Source organism: Mchenga conophoros, linkage group LG18 (genome assembly GCF_057382185.1).
Source record: "Mchenga conophoros isolate Kocher_MC1m ecotype Shallow Benthic linkage group LG18, M_conophoros_male_GT1.1, whole genome shotgun sequence".
In the NCBI taxonomy this organism is placed as follows: Eukaryota; Metazoa; Chordata; class Actinopteri; order Cichliformes; family Cichlidae; genus Mchenga; species Mchenga conophoros.
This window is the reverse complement of record NC_140543.1, coordinates 4,705,774-4,733,444: the sequence shown is the minus strand read 5'-3', so window position 1 is coordinate 4,733,444 and position 27,671 is coordinate 4,705,774. Positions and strand designations below refer to the sequence as shown.

Genomic DNA, 27,671 nt, shown 5'->3' with positions numbered 1-27,671 from the left:
GAGGAAGGGTTTTCATGCTGTGATTCATTCCAGAAAGCAGGAAGAGGCTCTGTGTTTAATTGTTTTTCTGTTCAAACCTTTAACTAAATAATATAAATGTCAATAACTGGATGCCTCTCTATTCTTTTTGTTAATCTGCTAAATGAATAGTTTGTTTCTTTTAACAATTCAAATAGCAGAAATGAACAGCTGACAGCTTGTCAGACTCAGACTGTAAACCATAGAGACAGTTTATATATACATTTAGTCAGGGCAGTGCAGAGATGTTTAAAGGGGCGGGTGCTCACAGTTAAAAAGGGCACATAGAAGCAGGCTGAAGAACAACAACCCACATTCATCAAGAATCTAATATGGAATCACATCACACTACATCACTGTCATCAGGTGGGCACAATGCAAAGCAAATGTAGCCCATTTTTTACCTGATGGGGTACAATGTTGCTGTTTGGGGGGTTGCTTCTGCTCTTGCTGCTGATAGTGCTGGAGGGCAGGGCTGTGTTGATCTGAGACTGTGGAGATTAAACAGTCCACAGGAGAGAGGGTAGCTGATTAAACAAGTGTTATGAGATAATAATAAAACGCAAAGATTGGTCACGGCGCTTGGAACCATAAGGCAACAAAACTGGGAAATAAACTAAGCTCTGCCTGTGAATCACTCTTTGCCTCTCTTCTTCCTTCCATCTCCTCATCTCATCTATCACATTCCACTTGCTGTCCATCTGAGAACGAGGCACAGTTTGCTATTGAATTCATCTATTATTTAATTATACATTTTAACAACTCTTGCACCTAATCCCCTTAGGCAGAGCAATGAAATGCACAGCTTTGGAGAACCGATCGATGATGGTCAGAATAACTGTTACCTGAGGATGGTGGGAGACCAGTGATGAAGTCCAGTGCGATATGAGACCAGGGGCATCTAGGAACGGGCGAAGGAGGCCAGCAGGAGGTGAAACCTAAACTGGAAAAAACTAACACAACACAGAACTGAAACCTAAAATGGAGATGCAGGGAGACGACACAGAATGATGCAGGAAAAAACACAGATGAACCGGCGAGGAGCACACGAGGACACATAGTATAAATACACACAGGGGGGACATGGAATGGCAAAGACACAGCTGATCCTAATTGACTACACGAGACAGGGGAAATGTGAGCGGAACACACTAACATAAGACATGGACCTTCACAATAAAACAGGAAATGCACAGAGACACGGTACAGACACTAAATAGAGGGGAACACAGAAACCAAACTCTAAGAACTAACTAAGGCTACATTCACACTGCAGGCGAAAGCGCATTAAATCCGATTTTTTTGACCCTATGCGACCCTATATCCGATCATGCTATGACAGTGTGAACGGCACAAATCCAATATTTTCAAATCTGATCTGGGTCACTTTCACATGTGGTACTGAATACTGAATCTGAATATGCAAATTAGGGGAAATTTACATCAAATTAAATGAGTAATGGCTGATTTGATGACCAAAATCAATGATGGTACTTAGAAACACATGACATTACACATTACATTTTCATGCAGTTAGAAGTTTGAACCTGCAGCTTTATTAAATGAACACCTGGTATCCAACAAGAGTTTAGTTTAAACTTTAGGAACAAAAAAGTAAGAATCAACAGAATTAAACAAAGAACCAACAGCACAGGAAAGTTTAATCTTCATGAAAAACACATGCAGTGACTTCAACGTCCACAATAACACAATGTGTTTGGGCTTATGTGTGTCAGTTTCCAGCTTTAATCTTATGTAACAAGACCTCTTTATAGGTCAATAGAGGAATGAAGTCATTGTTGAACTACAGCTTGTGTGTGTGTCACCTCCACAACCTACAACAATAAAATATGATCTTTGAGTAGTGATATGGGAGTAAAATATACCATACTGATGTGAATAGGAGGTCATCTTTTCCCTCGGCTGTTAGGGTACCTGGGTCGTTGACCCAGTGTTTTGTGTTTGTGGTTTTTTGAGTCTTGTTTAATCATTATTCTGTTCTCTGTGTATCTTATGTTTCCTAGTTATCAGAATCAGAATACTTTATTAATCCTTCAGGATTAATAAAGTATTCTGATTTACTTTATTAAATCAGAATTCAAGGGCTTACGCTCTTGAATTTATTCAGTATTTGTTGTTTAGGTTGTCTTGGTTAGTATTTGGTCCCGTTCATGTCTTTGTCTCATGTCTTCTCTCGTCCCTTGCTCTCTGTCCTTTTTGCTCTGCTGCAAACAGAAGCAGAGAAAACTGGAGCTTCTGGTCTTGGCCAGATCTCTTTTGAAAAAGACATTTTAAAGTCAATGAGACTTTTTACCAGATAAATAAATAAAGAATATAAAAGTCTTCTACTTTATGATGGAAATGTTCTTTCTGGCTCAAAATGACATCATTTATCTGAATCTGTAGAAGAAGAAACAATCTCGGAAAGTCACTTTACTCTGTGTCTCACTGGATGTTCAAAGTTTTTAACAAAAGAGAAAAAGAGAAGCATTCTTTGATTTTAGTCTGTTAGCCCACAAGCTGAGTTTTTATCAGAGTCCTGCATGAGTCAGTGTTATTTCACTGACACCATCACAGTTTTACACACCTGTTCTGTATGACTTTGTCTCAGGTTTGCGGTGATATCCAGCACTCTGAGCTGATGGCAGATCTGGTCAGTCCACAGTAGCTTCAACCACTAAATTATCTCTAACACATCACCAAACCAAAGTCTTCCTGCTAAGAGTACATCAAAGGTGAAAAGCGAGCCTAGAATGTCATCATTTCTGCTCTCCTCTTTCTTCTTCTTCTACTTCTGGACCGCACACATCATTTTTTTTTTTTTTTGCCTGTCCCGTTTGGCTCCTTTGCCATCAGAATTATTGTCTAAAGGCAAAGAAAGATGCCCAATGGATTTACTTTACCAAATTGACCATCCCAGCCTTGCCGTAATGGTCCATTTGATTCACCTTTTATTGTTTATTTTATTTTCACTTGCTGAATACGGGACAGACTTGACTGGGGGAAAGAAGAGGAGAAAGAAAGAGGGAAAGAGAAACAGCTGAGAAGAGGGACGGGGGAGAAGGGCAAAAAACAAAAACCAACAGAATGGGCAGGAAAAAAAAATGCATATATCAATCACCTGGATCACCTGCTGAGAAAGAAAAAAGAGAACAAGCAGAAGAAAACAAGTGTAATAGAATAAACAACATCACAATGATATATGGGAATATGACAGTAAATACTAAATATTAAACATTATTGTGCAGCACATAAGATCAACAGAACACAGTGTGCTTTGAGGTAGGAGCCAAAAAGGGTGTAGTTTGTGGGTGTGATCACCCGTGTGTACACCTGTGAGCATGGACGCGCTTGTTTTTAAAAGGTTCCTTCATGTAATGATCTGCTAGAGGGTGTGGGGGGGCCACAGCCCCGTCCTCCAGGGCATGAAGCAGGTATGGAGGAGATCAAAACTCCAGACATCCAGAGGCCCCCAGAACACAAGAGACCAAGGAAGACCCACAGAGGGGCAGCCGCGCCACTGTCCCAGTAAGAGCTGAGGAGAGTCCCAGATGAGGGTTCACTCAGCAGCCGCGGAGCAGAAGCCAGGGGGGGTTGCAGTGACGCGCCCGTGAGCTCCGCCGGCAGCCAGCTGTGCCTGAGTGACCGAGCCCCAGGCCGAGAGGTCGGGGGCACCCCACCTCCGAAGTGGCCCGAGCGAGCCCCAGGCTCCAGGTCCCGATAAGCGGCCGCCAAGGAGTGAGCCGGCGTGTACCTGGACGCCCATCCCCAGACACAAAGAACCACCAACGCACTGATGTCTGAGGGAGTCCGCCACTGGCAAGGGAAGTGGTTGGGGGGGGGGGGGGGGGGAGATAGGCCTCCAAACCTTGGAGGGCCTGAGATGTCCCCAGAGAGGTGGCGTCTGATACCCAGCCTGACATATAGACACAGACATACAGGCACACACATATACAAACATCCATTCCCACCCTCATGCTCTCATATGCACTTACTCCACACTCAACCGACGTGGAGACAGACATAAAGAGACGCTGTACACACGATCACACTCCCCAAGCGTACTCTACGAACCGGGTCTAGGTACCCTTGCCCCTGGAGGGGGGGGAACTGCACCCAGACCCAGGTGGTGTTACCCTTTTCCCTGCGGTGGGGGGAGGCAGACCGTCCCGACTCCGCAGCAGCAGGGAGGCCCCACACTCCAGACCGCAGTCGGACGGCCAAGTCCTCCTCCTAGCCCCCCCGCTCCAGCAGGCCGCAGAGAACGGGGGTGAGAGAAGACTCCAAACCTCCCTCCACCCGCTCATTGTAGTGTTGATGCATGTGTGTTCTAAGGTGCAATTAAAACCCAGAAGGGCATGGAGCTACCTGCCAGAGAGCAGCAAGTAAGCGCATAGTCCCTCCTGCTAGCCCTCAATGTCTACGTGTATTTAAAATTGAGAGGTGGGCAACGACGCCAGGGGTGAGGTTCAAGGTTCAAGGTTCTTTATTTGTCACATGCATAGTTATACAAGTATAACACACAGTGAAATGTAGCCTGACACGCTCCTCGACATGTGCAAAAATTGGGGGGGGGGTGTAGAGGAAGAACATACATATATATATATATATATATATATATATATATATATATATACACACATACATACACACACACATACATATAGTATATACACTGGGTGAATGTGCAGTAGTAGCAGCAAGCAGATGAATTCTGTACATTAATATGAATAGACATCTGACTATTTTACAGGAGACAATATAAACATATTTAAATTTAAAGGAATTTGAAATGTACATTGTGCCTTGGTTTAGAGTGTCTGGTTTAGAGGTTGTACACCCTGATGGTAATTTGGATTCTGTGTATCGTGCCCACCCCCAAGATCCTATATGTATGTGTAATGAGAGTGTGAGTAATGTGAATGTCTAAGTTGTGGGATAAAATTGAGGCAGAGGCAGCCAGAAGGGGACAGGGGGGGGGGGGGTAGCCTCCTCTGCACCCTGGTGACATACCCCCACTCCAAGGCCCTGCATGTGTGGGTGGTTGTGGTGGAGCGGGAAGAGGGAGGCAGCTGGAGATGGGGAGGGAAGGAAGGGAGTGGCAAGTGACCCCTCCCTGGGGCCAGCTCCCCCGCTGACCCCAGTAGGCACCCCCATACTCTGCGACCCGCCAGGGAAAGGGGGCCCAGGCCCATCCAGACCGGGGCCCCGTGCAGCAGCACCGCCCGGCCCCACAGAGCCCGGGACAGTCCACCCAACCCCACCACAGAGAAAACTGCACCCACCCCACCATCCACTCATCTTCCAGACTACATAAGACAATAGACGCCCAGGCTGAGATCTTCCTCCTCTCCTGCAGAGAGAGTTCCTGAAGAGAGGAAAGCTCCTGCAAGGTGTGACAATCTCCTCCACCAGTTGAAGAGCCCCCCAGGTGGCTCGACGCACCGGCGGCACCCTGCGCCAGGGCCAGGCCCCCATGCACCCACCCGCCCACCACCCCGGCAACAGACCAACCAGGACCCAAGCCCCCGAGGCCCGGCCAGGGCCCCAGCCCAGAGACGGAGCGCCCCCAGAACCTCACACCCATCCCGGACCCACCCAGGGGCAGACAGGCTACCAGGTCAGTAACCCACGTCCGTCAGCACAGACCCTCCCCTAGCCCCGCTGCACGCAGCCACGAGGAAACCGTCACCTAAGAGCCAACAGAGCCCCCAACCGGACATGACCGCTACCCCGGGTTGAGCCCCCCAAGGAAGATGCCTCCGGGGAACCCCCCGACGCCCTAAGCCTGTCCCTACCCCCACACCAATCACAGCAGTGAAGGCGGGACCAAACTATGACCCCCTACCCCCACTAGGTGATGGAGCTGATCAAAGGAGCCCAGAGCAATTGATCTGATGTGGTGGCAGAGGCTGTATCAAGACTAATGTAATCTAATAGATAATTTCTATATTGGTTAGAATTAAGATTATTTTTATTTTTCCACTTCATGAGGACTGTTTTCTTGGCTATGCATAGGGCAGTGAAAACCATATGGGCTATATTCTTTTCTGAAGTGACATTATCTAAGCTGCCCAACAAACACACTAAGGGGGAAGTTGGAATGTTACATTTCAGACACTTTGATAAGTCCTCACATATCTCGCGCCAAAACCTCTGAACTGGTGGACAGAACCAAAGAGCGTGGATGTAATTGTCCGGTGAATTAGTTTGGCAGTGTGAGCAGTTGTTGGTAGACGTAAAGCCCATCTTGAACACAGAGGCGGAGCCAGACATTTGAAACACCCGGGGCTTAGCCCAAAAGGGTAGTATGCATGTGGGATTTTGGGTTTTTTTTTTGGGGGGGGGGGGGGGGGGGGGGGGTAAAAATGACTGAAAGATTAATAGGCTCTGTTTTGAGTTTTGTTCAAAAAAGAATGACTTCATATAGGGAAAAATATATATCACATGTGCAGGACACCTTAAACTAGTTTTTAAGCAGCAAGGCAGAACAAAATCAGGGCTGTATCAAGACATGAGGACTAAACCCCAATTCAACCAGACCCAGAACTGATCCAGAATTAAAACAGGACTACAACAGTTCAAAATCAGGACTACTTAGGATTTAACCAAGACAGAACCAGAATCAGAACTAGATGATAGTAGCACTAAAAATCATCATAGACCTGCACTACACTTATTTTTTAAGTCTACCAATGTACAATATTTAGATTGAGAAAAGTTTATATAATTATTTAGCCTTGTTGTGCAAACAAGCCTAATAAATGTTCAAGCTTAATAAATATAGAATTTGAAAAATAGCAAACCTAAAAAGAAACACTAGGTACGAGATACATGAGGACCTATGATACGGTGATACTTTTGGTAAACAACCATTTGACTAACATGTGTGTCTCACCTGCTCTTGTTCCACCTCTGTTCTGTCCTCGTTCTCCATCTCCCTCTCTCTCCCTCTCTGTTCCTCTCTCTCCCTCTCTGCTCCTCTCTCTCCCTCTCTGTTCCTCTCTCTCTCTTTGTGCTGACAATGTTCAAGATGGCGCCTGTGTGTTCGGCACGCCGTCTATCGCTCTCCTTTATTTGTTTTGTTTTATTGTTTTTAGTTAACTTTGTGTTACATGTGTGTTGTACTTTTTCCTATGATCGCCAGACATTATTGGAAATAGGTTTATCCATCCGGATGTCTGACCGGCCTGAATATGACAACCAAGGCTTTTTTCCTCCCTATCTGGAACCAATACCACCGTACTGGCGTTCCCTACCACCGTCACCGGATCTGCGGAAGCGACGTAGGAGACGGGGTAACCGTGGAGGTCGTCTTGTGAAGCTGAAATCCTGGATTGCTCATTTTCCCCATGAGCTCCGCTGCATCCGCCGCTTTTGTCCGCAACTATTGGTGCCATTGCGTGCCTTGGATCCGGTGGACTCCTGGCTGGTTCCTGTTGTTGGGTCTTTCGAAAATGGTCCAGCAAAACTCTCTCCTCTACGGCATATGCGCTGGCGCGGAGTTGACAAGAAAAATCTTCGACCGGTGGATCTGGTTGCTAATACCTCGGAAGTTTTGGACCCAGTCCCTCTCAGGCTGGGTCTAATAAATACCAGGTCGGTGGTCAACAAGACCTTCATATTGAAGGATTTTTTTCTCTCTCGTGTTCTGGATTTACTCTTCTTGACTGAAACCTGGATATCTCCCGGTGAGTTAAGCGCTTTCATTGAACTAGTACCCGCTGACTGTACCTTTTTTAATGTTCTGAGAGCTTCTGGTCGCGGAGGAGGGCTTGCTGTTGTTTTTAAGGCTCACTTGGACTTGAAGCAGCTTTTCCCTTCGTCTCGCTACACCAGCTTTGAACTCTGTTTATGTAAACTGGGCCACTCGCCTTCGTTGTTATGTGCGATTGTTTATCGCCCGCCGAAATATAACAAGGTGTTCTTATCAGAGTTCTCCGAGTTTCTTGCAGATTGTGCATCACGATATGACCAGATCCTCCTGCTTGGTGATTTTAATATTCACGTTTGCTGTCCGGGGAAGCCCCTGGCCAAGGACTTTCTGGACTTAGTGAACTCTTTTAATTTTGTCCAATTTGTTAGTGGTGCCACTCAAGAACGTGGTCACACACTGGACTTAGTTTTATCTCATGGTTTATCTGTTTGCAATGTACGGGTTGAAGATGCAGTATTTTCTGATCATATGCCTATCTTATTTGATATTGCTCCTTCTAACGCTTTTGCAAATCAGACTGCACCTGCTCGATGTTATCGTGCCTTTGGCTCTGATTCTGCCGAACGGTTTTCTATACTGTTTGACAAATTAATGTCTTATGCCCCTGAGTTGCCCACTGCAGATGACCTACTTTTGTATTTTGATTTTGCTTGTAAATCTGTGCTTGATGTTGTTGCCCCTTTGAGAGTAAGAAAATGTAAATCAAAGACTAATCCTTGGTTAACAGATCATACCCGAGCTATTAGAAGACAATGTAGGAAATGTGAAAGACAGTGGAAAAAAGACAGATTGCATGTCTCCCTGGAAGCCCTAAAGATTAGTTGGAAAACTTATCAGAGGGCAGTTAAGGCCGATAAACACTCCTACTTTTCTCAACTTATTTCGGCCAACTCTCATAACCCTCGTGTTTTATACAATACGATTAATTCTGTACTTAACTTGGAGGGTTACAACCTTTTGCCGTCCTCTGAGGCTATGTGCAATAAGTTTATCACCTTTTTTGTGGACAAAATTGCTAGCCTGAGGCCTCTGATTCCACCTATTGTTGATCCGGCCATGCATTCTCCTTGCTCAAGCTTATTCCCTGCTTTTGCACCGATTTCTCTGCGTGACTTAGAGGAGTTGGTGCTACATGCTAAGCCCTGTGGCTCCCCAAATGATGTTGTTACTCCCCGCTTTCTCCAAAAAGTATTTCCCATCCTTGGACCTTATATCCTGAAAATTATCAATACTAGTCTGTTAACCGGTCAAGTTCCTAGTGGGTTTAAACATGCAGTCATACACCCCTTACTTAAGAAACCTGGCCTTGATAGTTCTACTATGTCAAATTTTAGACCTATCTCCAAACTTCCCTTTCTAAGCAAGATCTTGGAGAGGATTGTACATACCCAACTGTTGGATTATTTGAGCGACTCGCAATTGTCTGAAATTTTCCAATCTGGTTTTAAGCCCTTTCACAGTACGGAGACAGCTCTTGTTAAAGTTATGAATGACATTCTTGTTGCTACTGATCGTGGTAAATATGCTGTGCTTGTCTTATTGGATATGACAGCTGCATTTGACACAGTGGACCACGACCTGCTGATCTCCCGCTTACATCACTGTGTGGGAATTTCTGATCTGGCATTGTCATGGATAAAATCATATCTTTCCGAAAGGAGTTTTTGTGTCAAGCTGGGGTTGGCCGCTTCCTCTGTGGCCCCTCTGCTTTGGGGTGTGCCCCAGGGATCTATCCTTGGGCCATTACTTTTCTCGCTGTATTTACTCCCCCTTGGTGCGATTTTTCGTAAACACGGAGTGTCATTTCATTTGTATGCCGATGACTGTCAGCTTTACTTACCTTTTAGTCATTTGGATACCTCCCCATGTCAATCACTGCTTGACTGTCTTAGCGATATTAAATTATGGATGGCAAATAATTTTTTGAATTTTAATGGTCGCAAAACGGAAGCAATTTTATATGGCCCGCATCGTTCTACTGATTCTCCAGATGTTGATTTTGGTGATTTGACCTCTCATCTGAAAAGTTCAGTCACTAATCTTGGTGTTAAACTTGATTCTGCGCTTACTTTTGAAGGTCATGTAAGTGGGGTGGTAAAATCAGCTTTTTATCACCTCAGACGCCTGTCGAAGGTTAAGCCTTTCCTTTCCAAACCCAATTTGGAAACTCTTATTCATGCTTTTATCACCTCACGTCTGGACTATTGTAATTCCCTTTTAATAGGGGTCGGGTCGGGCACCTTGTCACGCCTGCAGTTAGTGCAAAACGCGGCAGCGCGATTTTTAACCGGTAGTAGGAAATTCGATCACATCACTCCGGTTCTGGCTTCCTTGCATTGGCTTCCCATTGATTTTAGGGTTCGTTTTAAGGTCCTTTTATTGGTTTTTAAATCTTTAAATGGTCTGGCTCCTGTGTACTTAACTGACTTGCTGAAGTCACATGTTCCTCCTCGCTCGCTCCGTTCAGCTGAGCAGCTGCTGCTGTCGGTCCCTAAGTCGCGGCTGAAATGCAGAGGAGACCGTGCCTTTTCAATTGCGGCTCCGATGCTCTGGAATAACCTTCCCCTCCAAATTAGACAAGCGTCATCAGTGCAGGTCTTTAAGTCCAGATTGAAAACCTATTTTTATTCCCTGGCTTTTAACTCTGTAGGAAACTGACACCTTCTTATTTATTTTATTGTTTGTAATGATTTTATGGTATTTTTAATTTGGTTGGTTGTTGTTTTGATCTGTGTTGTTCAGCACTTTGGTCTGCCTGGTGTGTTCTTAAAGTGCTATACAAATAAACGATGATGATGATGATGATGAAATATACAGATATTTACAAACTCTTCAGAAAACACAAACACTTTTTAAATTGTAACATCAAATCAGACTAAATGTTTATTTTTTTAGATTGATAAATATAAAAAACATATTTGTTAACTTTAAGAGTAAAGAGAGAAACTGTCTGTATTTCTTAATTTTAAATGGCACCAAATTGTATTCAAACTTGAGCCACACTTATGGAGCTCCACAGTTCTTTTCCTGGTGTTTTGGTTGACATCTCTTGATGTTCCCATGTCACAGAAACAGGCTCTGTGTTTTGCCTTATATGCATCCACAGCTGTGCCACCAATTTACTCACATGGACTCTACGAACCTATCAGAAGCTTCTTCAGCTCAGAATGGAATCGTCTGGAGTTTCTTATTAATTAACAAACTTAGTGTACATGTACTCCTAAATTTGATCAAAGTGATAAAAAATAGACAGCTCTGTCTCTCTTTATTCTGACATTTAACTAATTCAAAAGATATTTCAATATTTATCTAAAACAAAAGTTTACTCTAAATTGATGTTGTACAGTAAAAATGTTTTATGTTTTCTCCCTAAAGTGTATGTAAATATCTGGTTACAAATGTGAATATCCTGCTGTGTACTGAAACCCCTCTTGTTTTGCATAGAAATATACTGAACAACATACAAAGCATAATATATAAAATAACATTTACCTGAGTTTTTTCTTTGAAAGAAGCCTCTAATGTCCATTCTTATATTTCAGTACATAACTGAAACAGATTTAGTCGGGGAGGGTAAGAACTGAAAATATGAAATAAACACACGTAAGCTAAGACTCTCTAAAAAATAGCATTTGTTCGGCTTTTCATTTCGCCATTTGTTGATTCACTTGAAGAGCAAGTAACGTAATATGGGTCAAGTGATCAGTTTGATATCAATCTTTCGTGATGCACCGTCATATTTACATTATTTGTACGGTACGAATGATTTGCTTTGGTACCTGGTCAAACTTAAGCTCTCCTTAGTATGGCTGGCTCCGTTTCTCCAACAGTGCACTCACAGGCAGCAGCTGCCCCGCCCCCTCGCTCAGTCGCTTAGTGCCTGAGCTCGGATCATACCAATATCAGGGGGGATTCACGCACAGTCGTAAATTCCCACAGTGTGCACTATGTGCTTCGAATATTGTGTGTACTTTTTGTTTTATACAGTTGTCAGCCAGGCATCTAACTATGAAAAAAATTACACTCCAAAAGACCCCGGGCTTCTGACAAAACAACCCGGGCTTAAGCCCAGTAAGCCTCCCCCACGCTCCGCCCCTGCTTGAACATCCGATGACCTGTATAGTGCACTCTATGTAATATTTTGTATTGAATTAATTGAAGACTGGGATTTCTGATTAGATGAAAGGTTTGTAAGCAAGTCTGAGACCAGAAGTTTTGGTCTAAGTTAGCTGATAAATCCGCTTCCCATTTTGCAATAGGAAGTGATACTGATTCATCTGTTTTAGAAAGCATTCTGTATATTTTGGAAAGTAATTTGGGGGTTTTAAGAGTAAGAAATTGAACCACACTTGGTGGTGTTTGTAGTTCAACTTGACCCGGTTTAAATTTCTTTTTTACTATGGATTTAATTTGTTGATATTCTAAAAATCTTTTCTTGTTGATCCCATATTGTGTAACTAGTCCGTCAAATGAAATAAATTCTGTTCCTTCTAATATATGTTCTAAATATTTGATTCCTTTACCACTCCAATCTGAAAAGTTTATCATATTATTGTTTTGTAATATGTCAGGGTTGTTCCAGATAGGTGTACGTTTGCATGGGATTAATGAAGACTCCGTGAATTTTAGAAACTCCCACCATGCTGTCAGAGAAGAGCTGATGTTGACGCTTTTAAAGCATTCATGTCGTTGGATGTTTGAGCTGATAAATGGTAGGTCTGAGATCTCTAGATTATTGCAAAGTGCTTGTTCTACATCTAGCCAAGGTTCATCTAAGACGGTATGTTTTAGCCATCCTGAGATAAACTGAAGCCTGTTGGCTAAGAAGTAGTGCTGAAAGTTAGGTAGTTCTAATCCTCCTTTATCCTTGGTCTTTTGTAGTGTTTTTAAGCTTATACGTGGGGGTTTATTTTTCCAAAGCAATTTGGACATACATGAATCTAGAGATCTGAACCAATCTTGTGGCGGTTTAGTTGGGATCATTGAGAATAAATCATTTATTTTTGGTAAGACCATCATTTTTATAGCGGCAACCCTTCCCATGAGTGATATGGGTAGACATTTCCACCTAGCCAGATCACCTTCTACCTTCTTTAAAAGTGGGATATTCTTTAATTTAGTTAGATCTGCAAGCTTGGGAGAAACATTAATACCTAAATATTTTATATTTCTCGATTGCAGTGGTGTTGAAGAGGAATTATGGAGGGAGCAATTAATCGGTAGGACTGTAGATTTTGACCAGTTAATTGAGTAATCTGATATTCTTGCAAAAGAGTTTATCAATTCAATCACCACAGAGATATTGGTTTGTGAATTTTGGAGAAAGAGTAACACATCATCCGCATAAAGGCTGATTTTATGTTCCACGTTCTTGCATTTTATGCCCTTAATTACTGAATTCTGTCTAATTGCTGCTGCTAGTGGTTCAATAAAAATTGCAAACAGTGAAGGGGAGAGTGGGCATCCCTGCCTGGTGCCCCTCAAGAGACAGAAGCTGGAGGATGTCTGGTCATTTGTTCTGACACAAGCTGTTGGGGAATTATATAATATTTTTAACCAGTTTATGAAAGAGGATCCAAAACCAAATTTGTGTAAAGTTGCAAATAGAAATTTCCAGTTAACTCTGTCAAATGCTTTTTCTGCGTCTAAAGAGAATATTGTAGTTTCTAGGTTTTTACTGTATGAGTAGTCCATCAAATTAAGTAATCTACGTGTATTTGTTGATGAGTGCCTACCTTTTATGAAACCAGTTTGGTCAGGATGAATTAAGAGGGGGGTTATTTTCTCCAGTCTCTTTGAGAGAGCTTTGCAGATTATTTTAAGGTCTACATTTATAAGGGATATTGGACGATAGCTTGAGGGATATACAGGGTCTTTGCCTGGTTTTAGCAGGAGATTAATGTTTGCAGAATTCATATTTGATGGAAGTCTGCCCTTTTCTTTAATTTCCAACAACGTTCTGTAGAAAACTGGTGCTAGAATCGACCAGAATTCTTTGTAGAATTCTGCAGGAAAGCCGTCTGGACCTGGAGCCTTATTATTGGGCATACTTATCAGGGCTTCCTGGAGTTCACCTGGTGTCAGTGGTGAATCCAGTGCCATTGCTTGAGTGTCTAATAATTTTGGAAGAGTTATGTTGTCCAAAAACTGATCAATTTCTTTTTTAGATGGGTTTATTTGTGGTGAATACAACGTGTTATAGAAATCCCTGAAAATGTTGTTTATTTGTATCGGTTCATATATTGTGTTCCCAGATGAATCTTGAACAGCACATATAGTTGTTTTTTCTTTATTTATTTTTAGCTGGTTTGCTAGAAATTGACCGGATTTATTACCATGTTCATAATTTTGTAAGCGTAGTCTTTGTACTAAGAAGTTTGTTTTTTTATCAATTATCTCATTTAATTCTAGTTTTGTTTTGCGTATTTTTTTCAATGTTTCCTGATCTTGGTGGGACGCGTAGGCTTCTTCTAGTGATTTGATGTTTTTTTCTAATTCCTGAATATTTTTGTTTTCTTTTTTCTTTTTATGTGATGAGAAAGAAATTATTTTACCTCTCATCACAGCTTTCCCTGCTTCCCATAGAACAGAAGCTGATGTTTCGGGAGTGTCATTATAGTCTAAATATGAAGTCCACTCTTTTTTAAAATATTTAATAAAGTCTTCATCTTTAAGTAGTGATGTATTAAATCTCCAGTTTTTACTTGGCGTAGTATTATTCTTGTGCATTAGTTTTAAAGATACAGGAGCATGATCGCTGACAGCTATAGGGTGAATCTCAGTGTCTGAAATGTCACTCAGCAGTGAGCTGCTGACCAAAAAATAATCCAGATGAGAGTAGGAGTGATGGACATGTGAGAAAAAAGTATATTCCTTACTGGTGGGGTGAAGGGAGCGCCATGCATCGCAAAGACCAAAGTCGCTCATATACTGTTTGATTATATTTGTGGACTGCCAATTACGCTGAGTTCCCGCTGTATTGAGCCTATCCATGTCTTCATTTAGTCCAAGGTTGAGGTCGCCTCCAAGAACAAGTGTGCCATCTAAGTGTTCAGAGAGTGCACTGAAAAAACCGTGAAAGAATGAGGGATCATCAACATTTGGACCATATACACTTGCAATACATAGCTTTTTATCAAGTATAGATAGTTTAATGATTAAGAATCTGCCCTCTGGATCTATAACTGTATCGAGTACTGTGAAATTAATATTTTTATGTATTAAAATTGCTACTCCCCTTTGTCTAGAATTATAACAAGCTGAGAACATATTAGGAAACTCAGGTGTTTTAAGTTCGTTCGAACCTCTAAGAGGTCTGTGGATCTCTTGTAAAAGGACAACATCTGCCTGTAGTTTTTTGAGTTGGTTAAATATTTTTAACCTCTTTTCTCTGGAGCCAGCTCCATTTATATTCCATGTAATGAACCTCAGTGTACCCATAGATGTTTGTGTATAGGGATGTATGCTGTGTGCGTCGCTTAGACAGGTGGAGAGAATACGTCACTTGTTCATAAATAAAAAGAAGGAGAGAGAGAAAAAATGTGTGGCGAGATGCTCCCTGAGTCTGACTATGTGTTTGCATAGTTACTAATATGAGTAGGCTTGGCTTAAGTGTGTGTATCCTAAACGACTGTGTGCGCTGTCTGACTGAAGTAAATGTGCTGCCGTTGAGCGCATGGTGTGTATGTGTCGAAATAAAGGATGTTTGTGGATGAGTGTCGAAGCAGGTGATCGAGGCAGTGAAAGGAATAAAGAAAGAAACCAAGGACAGGGGTGAGCAGCATAAAAGCAAGAGGGGGAAAAGAGAGAGAGAAAAAAAACGAGAAGAAAAAACAACAAACAAAACGTAAACATTCCAATTAAATCACTGACGGAGAGTGACGGTGTTAATTCTGCTATGAAAGCACACTTTAAGATGCGATTTGATACTAGTAAGTTAAACAGATGTTAATGCAAGTTAGTGTGAGTGGATAGGGAAATGGTGTAGCTGATTCTTATCTGGTGTGAGGTTAATACAGCCACGGAGTGATGTTGGGGTCGCGGTGGAGCTGTCCGTCCACGTACAGCCGGTCCACAGCGATGACAGCGCGGGAGCCCTTCTGGATGAAGCCGCGTCGGATTGGGAAGAGGACCCTGCGTCGTTCCAAGATCTCTTTGGGGAACTGGTCGTTCACGCTGAAGTCCGTTCCTTTTAATTCCCTGCCGCGGCTTTTCACCTGTTGTTTTTGTTTGAAGTGGCCGAATTTGGCCACGATAGGACGTGGTCTCCCGGCCGTAGCCCGAATGGGGCCGAGGCGATGTACCCGATCGAAGACGATGTTCTTCACAGTGTCCTCCGGCAGCTTCAGGTGGATTTTGATGAAGCTTTTTACCGTGGTCTCCGCGTCCTCTCCAGCGGCTTCTGGAATACCAGAAAATACCAGATTATCACGCATGCTACGAGCTTGTAGATCAATAACTGTTTCTTTTATTTTTTTATTTTCTCTATTGAGCTGGGTAACATTTTCTGTGAGACATTTCACCGACTCCCTTAGCGTGGCATTTTCAGCAGCAAGCGTTTCCACCTGCTGCTGGCTGTACTCCAGGGATTCTCGCAAGCATTTAAATTCTCGGTGAAGAATCTCCACCAAGGACAGCCTTGCGTCGAAACTGGACAATCGCTTGTCGATTGACTCCAGTATGTCGGCAATATCTTTGCCGGCTGGCGATGTTGAGCCGGGGGAATCTGCCGGGCGTTGTCTTTTCGACGACGGCGTCTCAGCTTTGGCCGGGGAAGCTGCACACTGGGCCTTCTTCATCACGAGATCCTGAAAGCACTGATCAATATAATCTTGGAGAGTCTCTAAACTCTCCCCGTTGTTCTCCAGGGTGTTGGAGATTATTTAGACAAATATTGTTAGTTATAAGACAATTGATAAGTGTATTTGGTAATAGGGGGAGACCGGGGATAGTTGTAACGTGGGTCAGTTGTAACACTTCCAATTTCTCCAATCAAGGCTAAGTTTCAAATGATGTGACTCATCCTGTGCATGCCCAATTCAGTTCTGCTATCACATGTGAAAAATCAGCACATTTTGTCAAACACAGACAATTTAACATCAAAAAAAGTAAGTTTTTCTACTTTATTTCAATTTCTAATAGCATTATCTGCTTTGCAGTTAAACTCATCAAACTTAAATTGTGTTATTTGTATGTCTATGGGGATATATTCTGTGTAGGTCTTTAGTGCTAATGTTTTAGCCGTTGGCTGTAATGTTAGCTAGTTCATGGCTATAGGAGTCTGGGTCAGTTGTAACAGCAACAGTCTGGGTTAGTTGTAACAATAATGCAGATGTTACAACTTACCACACTATTACTTTAACTTATATTAAACAAGTTGGGGCAACGACATCAGCAGAGAGAGGTTCACTGGTCGCTTTTGTATATGTGGTTAATGCCATTGGCAACACAATTCCTCCACTGTTTGTGTTCCCACACATACATTATGCAGACCACTGTGTCAGAGATGGACCAGTAGGAAGTACTGGTAGTGGAAATAAATCAGGATGGGTGCAAGAAACAGATTTCCTCATCTTTCTGAAGCACTTTGCAAACCACACCAAGGTAAGCCAGGATAAAAAGTAATGGAATTGCGATGCTGGTGAACAACTACATTTTTTCAGCTTCATTGTTATGTTCAAAATTGGTGCAAGAGTTGTCGGTTATAATGCCCACTGAGCCAATGAGGCCAAACTCAAGGAAGACCAACCAAAATTAATGAAATATTCAGTTGCAGAAAATTCCATAATTTGTCTTTTTTGGGGGGTTGGAATATGTTCAAAAGCTGGATTTCTGCATTCTGTCACACACACACATAATTACATAAATGGCTCTAAGTGCATTCATGTGTTGAATAAACAAAGATTACATGTTAATGTTTTGTTAGTACCCTTATTTCATTGTGTTACATTTCACCCCAGGATATGTTACAACTAACCCAGACTAGGGGGTTAATTGTAACATTTCACTCTTCGTGTTTGAGACCATACCATGCAATGAGTAATTGTGCTGCAGAGAAAATAGCTGCACTATTTAATAGCAGAGACATGTAAATACTTTGCATTACATTTTGAATCCACTACCTTAAAAGAGCTCCAATTTACAGACAGAAATGTCAAAAATGTTACAACTATCCCCGGTCTCCCCTACTGAAGCTTAAATGAATTTGTTCAAATCTAAACTACCATTTGCTTTAATTTTCCGCCAACAATCTCCGGCGTCTGACGTCAGTTACAACATGAGTCGCTTACCTTGTCCGTCACTTGTCCTTTTTTCAGACTAAAATCAAATTAACAAACTAAAATCAAAGCATTCTTTGATTTTAGTCTGTTAGCCCACAAGCTGAGTTTTTATCAGAGTCCTGCATGAGTCAGTGTTATTTCACTGACACCATCACAGTTTTACACACCTGTTCTGTATGACTTTGTCTCAGGTTTGCGGTGATATCCAGCACTCTGAGCTGATGGCAGATCTGGTCAGTCCACAGTAGCTTCAACCACTAAATTATCTCTAACACATCACCAAACCAAAGTCTTCCTGCTAAGAGTACATCAAAGGTGAAAAGCGAGCCTAGAATGTCATCATTTCTGCTCTCCTCTTTCTTCTTCTTCTACTTCTGGACCGCACACATCTGTCGCTGCCCTACTCAGGTCGATCTAATGAAAATCAGCCAGAAATAATAATCAGAAATCCAAATGTAGAATTTATAGTTCCCCATTGATGCAATTTGGTTATTAAATTTAAGAAGCAGTCTGTAATGCTCACCCCAGCATAGTTGAAGCAGATCATCAAAGCATGCTGAACACTTTCTACCATTCCACATGTGCATTTTCTATCCAGGTACTCAACAGCACCAAACCATAATTGTGAATCCATGGCTTTGATCTGGTGAAAATCACCCTACCCCTACTGTTCATCTTTACACACAACAGATGGTGTTTCTGTATCTTATGACTGAATGAAAAGTAATGACAACCGTTATTTTCAATCTTCCATTGCTTCTACCTGTTGTTTCTCTGTATTATTGTCAGATCTTTGCCTTCGAATAAAGTGCCTTCAATATAAACTGCCTTGAGGTAACTTGTTGTAATTTGGTGTTTTATTAAGAAAATTGAACTATTGTGGCAGAAAAGTTGGATGCAAACCAAGACTAAAAGTCCTCAGGCAGGAGTCATAGCTGGGCTTTAGCATCTGGGTCACCCACTTTACCCAGGGAGCTAAACCAGCATCTCCAACAGGTGATTTGTTTGTCTGGCAGTTTCAGGCTGGGAAAGCTTGTTAAACTTTAACAAAACATTATTTGGCACCAACGTGAATGATTTGGGTCATGTTTATCACGTCTGAGTCAGGGAGCAAAGGTCACCTCCTTTATGCAGGATTTCACCTTATGCCAACAGGGGGAAAAAATCACGAGTTCTTAAACAAGCTGTAGGTCATGTTACTACACACATTTCAATATGTAAGCATTTCATCATGTTTTAGAGTCTCAGAGTTATTTCAGCCTCATCTTCACATATTTTCACAAATATTCACATTATCTCCGAGATCCAGTTGTGAAATTTCTTCCCTCAGTGTAACCGATTGCAACACAACAAATGACTGACCAGTGATTAGTGTTTTACAGTGATTACGACAGACAGCCTGTTTCTGCCACTGCTGCCAAGCATTTGCTCTTTTCAGCTTGTTCAATTGTGGAGGTTTTTACATTCTTTACCTTACAATATAAAGCACCTTGAGGCAACTGTTGTTTTTTTGGCACTATATATAAATATAAATGAATTGAACTGGTAGCAACTTTATGAATGAGAAAATGAAAACAAGTGTCAGTCAGCTGGTTCATGTCCAGCAGGTGGGGAGGAATCAGTGAGTCTGTTACTCCAGTTACTTACTCAGAGGTAAAGTTAAAGAAAACGAGTTTCCTTCATCTCACTAAACCTGCCCACTAAACATGACCCTGAATGAACCCATATGTAAAAGACTGTAGGTTTTAAGCAGGCTCAGGTAATGGCAACACAATAGATGAGGAAAGTGGGGGAACTCTGACGACATCTAGTGGACATCTTGAAGATGACGGGTCTGAACAGAGAGCAATGCAGGTCTGTGGAGAAGATTGCAGCACACTGTGAAATATGAACTATGAATAATATCTACATCTGTAATGATGTAATCAAAATAGGCTCCATGTAGTTCAAGTTCTGTTACTGTACTTATGAAGCAAACTGCACACACAGAGTTGGCAAACATTGAGTTTACTTGCATTTAGGCAAAATGATATAAACACTTATCATGAGCCAATATAGCACATTTAACTGCTTTTATTTAGCAGGGATTACACAATACACAAAATTAGTCACAAACATTTTAATCAAATCTTGCAACATGTTGCTAAGAATAACCAGGACAACCAGGTCAAAGCCATACTGAAGTATAACCTTCATTAACATAAATCACAAAGAAAACATATTTAAATAAAAATTGTATACTTGTCTTGAACTTTTTTAAATCTTTAGTCCTGTGTATCAAAACTTATTTATTGGCTGATAAAAAGGAATCACATCATGGTTGTTACAAGGAACAAGTGATGAAAAACTCATTTTCATGTTTGTTTTCTTCTATACTGAAGAAGAAATACAAGTTTCTGTGGTAAATATTAAAAGAGCATCCATGTTCAATAAATATTTGTGTCACCTTTAAAGACCAATAAAAAAAATATCAAACTTAGAGAAACATAAAGTCAGGGCTGGAACAAACAACATAGAGTGCCCTTCACTGCTGTGGACAGGAAATGTACCGTGACTTGGAGCATGAGGTCATTTTCTACCTCGGGTGCTGCAGTGATTTGGTTTGTCACTCAGGTGGATCCTTAGATGAAAATTCAGTCCTGATTTCCAACTGAATCTTTCCCCACAGGAGCTACAAATATATGGTTTCTCACCTGTGTGGATCCTTCTGTGACTTTTCATAGTCGACAAGTCTCTAAACTCTTTCCTACAGACGTTGCAAGAATACGCTTTCTCACCGGTGTGGATTCTCAAATGAGTTTCTAGTCCTGATTTCTTACCAAATCTTTTCCCACAGGTGCTACAGAAATACGGCTTCTCGCCTGTGTGGATTCTCACGTGACTTTCAAATCCGGATTTCTTATTAAATCTTTTCCCACAGGTGATGCAAAAATATGGCTTCTCGCCTGTGTGGATCCTTACGTGAGTTTCCAATCCTGATTTCCAAATGAATCTTTTCCCACAGGTGCTACAAGAATGTGGCTTCTCACTTGTGTGAACTCTCATGTGTCTCGTCAGGTTGGATTTACACTGAAAGGTTTTTCCACAAGTGTCACAGCTTACAGATTTTTTACTTGTATCAGTTTCACTCCGAGACTTATCTGTTCGGTTTTTGTGACGTCTCCTTTTCTTCAGCTCCGCATTTCTAGTTGATCCCGAGTCCACATGCTGGTTTTCTTCCTGTTCCTCAAGCTCTGGTTCAGGAAAGTTAAGAGCAAGGAGCTGGTCATCGTTTGGTTCTGATTCACTGAGGTCACTTTCCTCAAAACTAGAAGTCACCATAAAACTATTGATCTCCTGCTTCAGTACAATCTCCTCCAGCTCCTGACTGGTGCAGAGTTCCTCCTGTTCCTCTTTGATCTGTGGAGGATCTGGGTCCTCCTGGTCCAGACTTGAGTTCCTCTCCTGCTGATTGGCGACAAACTCCTCCTCCTTACAGGCAGTTTGCTGGTGGAGGTCTAAACGAACAATAAAAAAAATGTAATTATAGAAAAACACTTCTGAGAAGATAAAGTTTTAGTTAAAGTCTGTAATGAGGGCATGTTGCTCACATTTGCAGGTGAAATTAAAAGTGTGTAAAAATGAAGTTATTTGTGCACTCTGATGCAAATGAGAACTTGAGTTCTGACATTTTTCAGCAACATTAAGAGTAAAAAAAACCTTTCAAACAAAAAAGAACTCACTTATTACTGACTGACTGATGATCTATTTTGGAGTTGATCTCGAAACTGATCTACATCTTGATATTTTTCAAAATAATCTTCACTATTGGGGGTGGCTGTAGCTCAGGCGGTAGAGCAGATCATCTACTGATCGGTTCGATTCCCGGCTTCACCTAGTCTGCATTTCAAATATCCTTGGGCAAGATACTAACTCCAAGTTGCCTCAAGTTGCTCTTTGATCTGTGGAATGTGTGTCTGAATGTTGGTAGAAAGCACTAAGAAAAATGTGCTTGTGCGAATGGGAGTGAGTGGGTGAATGCACAAGTTTTGTAAAGCGCTTTGAGTGCTCAAGATTGAGTAGAAAAGCGCTATATAAAAACCAGTCCATTTAAAACTCCCTGTCATGTTTTCACGAATACACATTAAATAGATCTGACTGATACAAACTGTAGGTTTAATATTAATGTTAACACTTCAGAAAAGCGATTACAGTTTTACCGCTGGTCTGTAAATCTTTCTCAGGTTTCCAGATGTTATGCAGCTGTCTGAGCCGCTCTTCCCCGCTCCAGACGACGATGCCTTCATCCTCGTGTTTCACTACAAGCTGTTCTCCCTCTTGACTGATGCAGAGTTCCTCCTGTTCCTCTTTGATCTGTGGGGGATCTGTGTCCTCCTGGTCCAGATTGAAGTTCCTCTCCTGCTTCCAGACCTGCTGGCCAGCCAGATCTTCCTCCTCCTTACACTTCATGTTGATGTGGGACTTGAGGAACAAAGTAAAAAGAAAAAGATTAGACAGGTAAAGGTGCAGCCTCAGTCAGCAGGGCTGTACACTGTGAGCATGTTGCTCACATATGTGAGAGAGGTTTGTACAAATGTTTCAGAAGCACCATGTGACTCCCTCTCTTTGTTGGAAAGTCTTATTAATTCACTTTATAACTATTACTTTGAAGATAAATTTCTACCATCACAAAAATATTATGACCTCTTTAAAAACAAACAACGGCAACTACATGACTTAAATTCCATGTTTAGATGAAGGTAATGGTCAATGCCTTTTGACAGGGGAAAAACCTCCACACAGAAGAATCTTACTTGGCTGAATCATAAATTATTCACCATGATTAAAACTGCAGATGAGCAATAATCTGCATTTTATTTTAGCCAAAGAGGAATGTTTCTGTTTGTCTGTGATCTGACTTTTTCTGCTGGGTCCAAATTTCATTTTATCCTGTGTAAGTTTGTTTCTCTTCCTGTTAACTAGCAAAGTCAAAATCACCTTGATTCATTTAACTTTAATTCAATTATAAATGTAATCATTTTATTGAACAATTAATTTCATTTCAATGAAAAACAATTACTTAAAAGAAAGAGATTAAGTTGGAGAGAGACATGTGGCCATCTTTTAGTGAGTTAGACCCTGATTAAGGGCTATTTTTAAAAGTAAAGCCCATCTCTCAAAGTCCCTGCCGGCCTGCCTCCACCTCGGGAAGTCTGTGGGTGCAGACGGAGGTGAGGAGCACCACAGGCGGCAGAGAACTGTCTGTAGCCCCGGAGTGAGGCGTCGTGAACCGAAGCAGACAGCGAACTGTGGCACAGTGCAGAAAACCGAAGCTTTCCCTCCCTGTTTGGTTTTGATGTGTCTCATGAAAGTCTATTGTTAAAAGTTGACCTTTAAAAAAAACGGACGCACTTGTTTGATTAGCTGCTCTCTGATTTTAGCCTGTTAGCTTACAGACTGAGCTCAGATCGTTCCTGTGTTAGTTCATTGAGAACATCACAGTTTTACATACCTGCTGCGTGACTTCATCTCGGGTCTCCGGCTGATATACAGCAGTCTGAGCCAGTGGCGGATCTCATCATCCTGGACGACTGTTTTTAATGTTTTTAACCACGGAGATTTCTTCTGCATCATCAGTCTCTCATTGTTAAACTCTCCCAGAAACTGAAGACAGTTGTGCCATTTCCGCGCTTCTTGTTCTTCTATTGAGTAGACGGCAGACTACACATGTCCAAGGGTAATACTGTCCTCCTCAGGCCATTGGCATCAAGTCAAAGCCTTAAAGTCTGGTACTTTGCGCATGGTCATTTTTTACGAACAGCAGAATCACAAGACAAAGCGTGCCAATGTTTATACTTTTCACTGTGACTGCCAAATAGATGAAAAAGTAGATGTTAAAAAACAACTTATAGTTTTGTCATTGGGCTGGTAGAAAGCTATGAGTTTCTGTCCCTTTGTCTGACCTTAGAGACTTATTTTAAAAGGAAACATTACAATCCTTTAAAGCAAGTATTTTCACCTCTGTTCCCCCCTCTGTACTTAGCTTTTTTGTTGTCATGTCAGTAATTGTCCAGTTGATGGCTCCCTTGGATCACAAGCCTGTCTCATGAGTCCAAGTGAATATATTCTTAATAAACAGCTTTGAAGAATTTGTGACCAACTTTGTTTAATTCGGAACATCATCATCATGAGTCAAACTCACTCTTGGATCTACAAAATATTTAACAAAAACAAACATCACTGAATCATAAGGTATTTGCTCCAACTCTTAGTCCAGAAACACATGAGTGAACTAGATCAGCTGCTCCTCCAGTTCAGCTGTGGATTTATATCATTATTTATATTTGTAAAGTGGATATGCAGTTTTTCAGTACTAATATAAGCATTTTATATCATTGCTTTATTGACAGATGTTTGGTGTTCAAGGTCAGGCATCAGTTTGAAAAAAACAAACAAACACACTGAGTTGAACTTGAACTTCCTACTGACAAAAACTAAAATTGGTGCAAAAATAACCAGAAACATATAAGAAGCATCCTGGAGGTGCTGCAGACAAGATAGGACCAATAACATGTCAACAGGAAATCCTTTTTACTAATTTGTTTATTTCTTTTTAGATTTTTACTCTCCATTTTAAGCCATGATGTTTGCTGATACTGTGTTCCTACTGTTTGTTCTCATTAATAGTTCTGTTTTTAACATTCTGTGCTGAAGCTGGAGGAAATGTTTCTACAGTGTCAGATGATACAGCTCCAAACTAAATAAGTGACTAACTAACGATGCTTTAATACACTTTACTATAAATTATGATATAGTGCACTTTCTTAAAATTTCTTATTGCTCTGTAATTAATTGTTTTCTTTATAAATGTACAAATGAGAATAAAATCTGTGTGATAAAGGAAGGTCTGTAGACTTCTCTGTTAAGATCAGTGAAGAGAAACAACAACATACAAATACCTAAGAAAAATATTCAGTAAACATTTAGAAGATAGAGAAGTTTATGTTGTCATGTGGAGAAATTTTTCAAATAAAAATATCCATAAGCATTGATAGTCTCCATGGCTGAACAGACACAGGAAAGAGCTCCACCTATAAAACGTAAAAACATCAAGACAACATGTTGAAGATGTCGAGGTACTGCCCATAATGTTTGACTGACATCTGATTTATGTGCAGCACATAAATACCACAATAATGATGGAGAGAAACTAAAAGGGAACTAAAATACAGATTTAAACTTACAACAATATGAAAGACTTCAGTCTATTTCACTTTAATCAACTCAGCAGTGGCTCCATAATTATAGTAAACCAACAGTCCAGCATAGAGCGGCTGAGTGAATGTGGTCTGGACTCTGTGGAGGAGAGTCATGGTTTCAGAGACGCTGTAGAAGGACAAAATACCTGCTCTGTGATCCAGGTACACTCCTACTCTGGAGGAACGAGGACCTGAGACAGGAGTTTGGATGTTGTTGTACCGAAATGTAAAACTGTTGTTGTCACAATTTAATGACCAAGATTTGTCATTATGTCCAAATCCACATTCATAACCTCCTTTTCTGCTGATATTCTTGTATGCGACTGCTACATAAACTTCTCCCCCTCTCCACTCCACCTCCCAGTAACAACGTCCAGTCAGACTCTCTCTACTCAGGACCTGCTGCCATCTAGTGAATCTGTCTGGATGATCAGAATAAGACTGTTGTTGATTCATAAATGTTACTTTTCTGTTCCCCTCTGATAATAACAGCCATGTGTTTGCTGTGTTTGGATCCAGTGTGATTTCACATGAATATTTTAAGAATCCAGCTCTGGTCTTTGGCTCTGGTTGTGACAGTGAAACATCCACTTCAGTGACTGTCAGTGAGATGTTTGTCCATTCCTCTCTCAGAATGTCCTGTAGTTTATCTCTGACCTCTGACACAGCTGCTGTCACATCCTCAAAGTAGCTCAGAGGACGGATATTGATGCTGGATGAGTCTGTAGACTCACTGAGTGCTGACAGTGAGGGGTAGTTGTGTAGAAACTGGATGTGATCCTCTGTGTGTGAGAGCTGCTTCAGCTCAGCATCTTTCCTCTTCAGCTCAGTGATCTCCTGCTCCAGCTTCTCCTCAAGCTCTTTGACTCGACTCACTTCAGTTTCCTGCTGGGATCTGATCTGCTGCTTCACATCAGAGCTTCTTTTCTGGATGAGATGGATCAGCTCAGTGAAGATCTTCTCACTGTGCTCCACTGTTTGATCAGCAGACTGATTGATGGCCTCCACCTCCTGTTGAAGCAGCTTCACATCTTTCTCTCTGTCCTGGATTCTCTGCTGGATGTTTTGTCGACTCACCTCCAGCTCTCTCTGCCTCTCAGTCCTTTCTGCTGCAGCTGAGACTGTGTCGTGGCCTTTATGTTCATCCACAGAGCAGAGATAACAGATACTCTGCTGATCAGTACGGCAGAACATCTTCATCACCTCATCATGACGAGAGCAGATGTTCTCCTGGAGCTTCTTGGAGGGCTCCACCAGCTTGTGTTTCTTGAATGAAACTGCAACAATATTATGAGTCTGAAGGTGTTTCTCACAGTAAGATGCCAGACAGACTAAACAGGACTTGAAGGCTTTCATTTTTCTTCCAGTGCAGACATCACAGGCCACATCTTCAGGTCCAGCATAGCAGTGATCAGCAGGAGCAGCTTGGAGTCCAGTCTTCTTCAGCTCCTCCACTAAAACTGCTAACATGGTGCTTTTCACCAGGACAGGCCTCGCTGTGAAAGTCTGTCTGCACTGAGGGCAGCTGTAGATTTTCTTCTTTTCCTCTTCATCCCAGAAGCTTTCAATACACTTCATGCAGTAGCTGTGTCCACAGGGAAGAGTCACCGGATCCTTCAGTAGATCCAAACAGATCGAACAAGAGAAGGTTTCTCGGTCTAGCTGAACTCCTTTCTGCGCCATTTCTCCTCTCAGTGTCAGTGACTGTGTAAGTTTCACTTCCTTAATATAGAAACTGGTCTGATCTGAACAACAAGTGTTGCTGCTGTGAATGGGGCCTGCCAGCTCTAACACACGTTGGTTACACCCATCTTCATAATGTAGATCTAAAGGGGAGGGAACACAGAAAGATATGGACAGACAGGAGGTGCTGAGCTAGAGAGCAGGAAGAAGAGGAAGGGTTTTCATGCTGTGATTCATTCCAGAAAGCAGGAAGAGGCTCTGTGTTTAATTGTTTTTTGTTCAAACCTTTAACTAAATAATATAAATGTCAATAACTGGATGCCTCTCTATTCTTTTTGTTAATCTGCTAAATGAATAGTTTGTTTCTTTTAACAATTCAAATAGCAGAAATGAACAGCTGACAGCTTGTCAGACTCAGACTGTAAACCATAGAGACAGTTTATATATACATTTAGTCAGGGCAGTGCAGAGATGTTTAAAGGGGCGGGTGCTCACAGTTAAAAAGGGCACATAGAAGCAGGCTGAAGAACAACAACCCACATTCATCAAGAATCTAATATGGAATCACATCACACTACATCACTGTCATCAGGTGGGCACAATGCAAAGCAAATGTAGCCCATTTTTTACCTGATGGGTACAATGTTGCTGTTTGGGGGGTTGCTTCTGCTCTTGCTGCTGATAGTGCTGGAGGGCAGGGCTGTGTTGATCTGAGACTGTAGAGATTAAACAGTC

General features: G+C 41.7%; 2 protein-coding genes across 2 annotated transcripts; both read right to left on the bottom strand.

Annotated features, from left to right (window-relative positions):
• Positions 1-20,006: 20,006 nt before the first annotated feature.
• Positions 20,007-22,472, bottom strand: LOC146552968 (uncharacterized). The gene is made up of 2 exons (XM_085255568.1): positions 22,215-22,472; positions 20,007-21,512 (listed from the first exon to the last, which is right to left on the bottom strand). Exons 1-2 carry the CDS (start codon positions 22,462-22,464, stop codon positions 20,584-20,586), a joined length of 1,179 nt encoding a protein of 392 aa, XP_085111694.1. The 5' UTR covers positions 22,465-22,472; the 3' UTR covers positions 20,007-20,583.
• Positions 22,473-24,582: 2,110 nt separating this feature from the next.
• LOC146552967 (tripartite motif-containing protein 16-like) lies at positions 24,583-26,986 on the bottom strand. The gene has a single exon (XM_085255430.1). The coding sequence runs from the start codon at positions 26,934-26,936 to the stop codon at positions 25,260-25,262; it is 1,677 nt and encodes a 558-aa protein (XP_085111556.1). The 5' UTR covers positions 26,937-26,986; the 3' UTR covers positions 24,583-25,259.
• Between the last annotated feature and the right edge of the window lie 685 nt (positions 26,987-27,671).

What these genes read in the sequence shown, in the direction of transcription:
- LOC146552967 (XM_085255430.1), bottom strand. Translation starts at nt 26,936, where the DNA reads ATGGCGCAGAAAGGAGTTCAGCTAGACCGAGAAACCTTCTCTTGTTCG.
- LOC146552968 (XM_085255568.1), bottom strand. Translation starts at nt 22,464, where the DNA reads ATGAAGTGTAAGGAGGAGGAAGATCTGGCTGGCCAGCAGGTCTGGAAG. An exon ending in GAAAGATTTACAGACCAGCG is followed by an intron (nt 21,513 to 22,214) that starts GTAAAACTGTAA and finishes TTGTTCGTTTAG; the next exon opens with ACCTCCACCAGCAAACTGCC.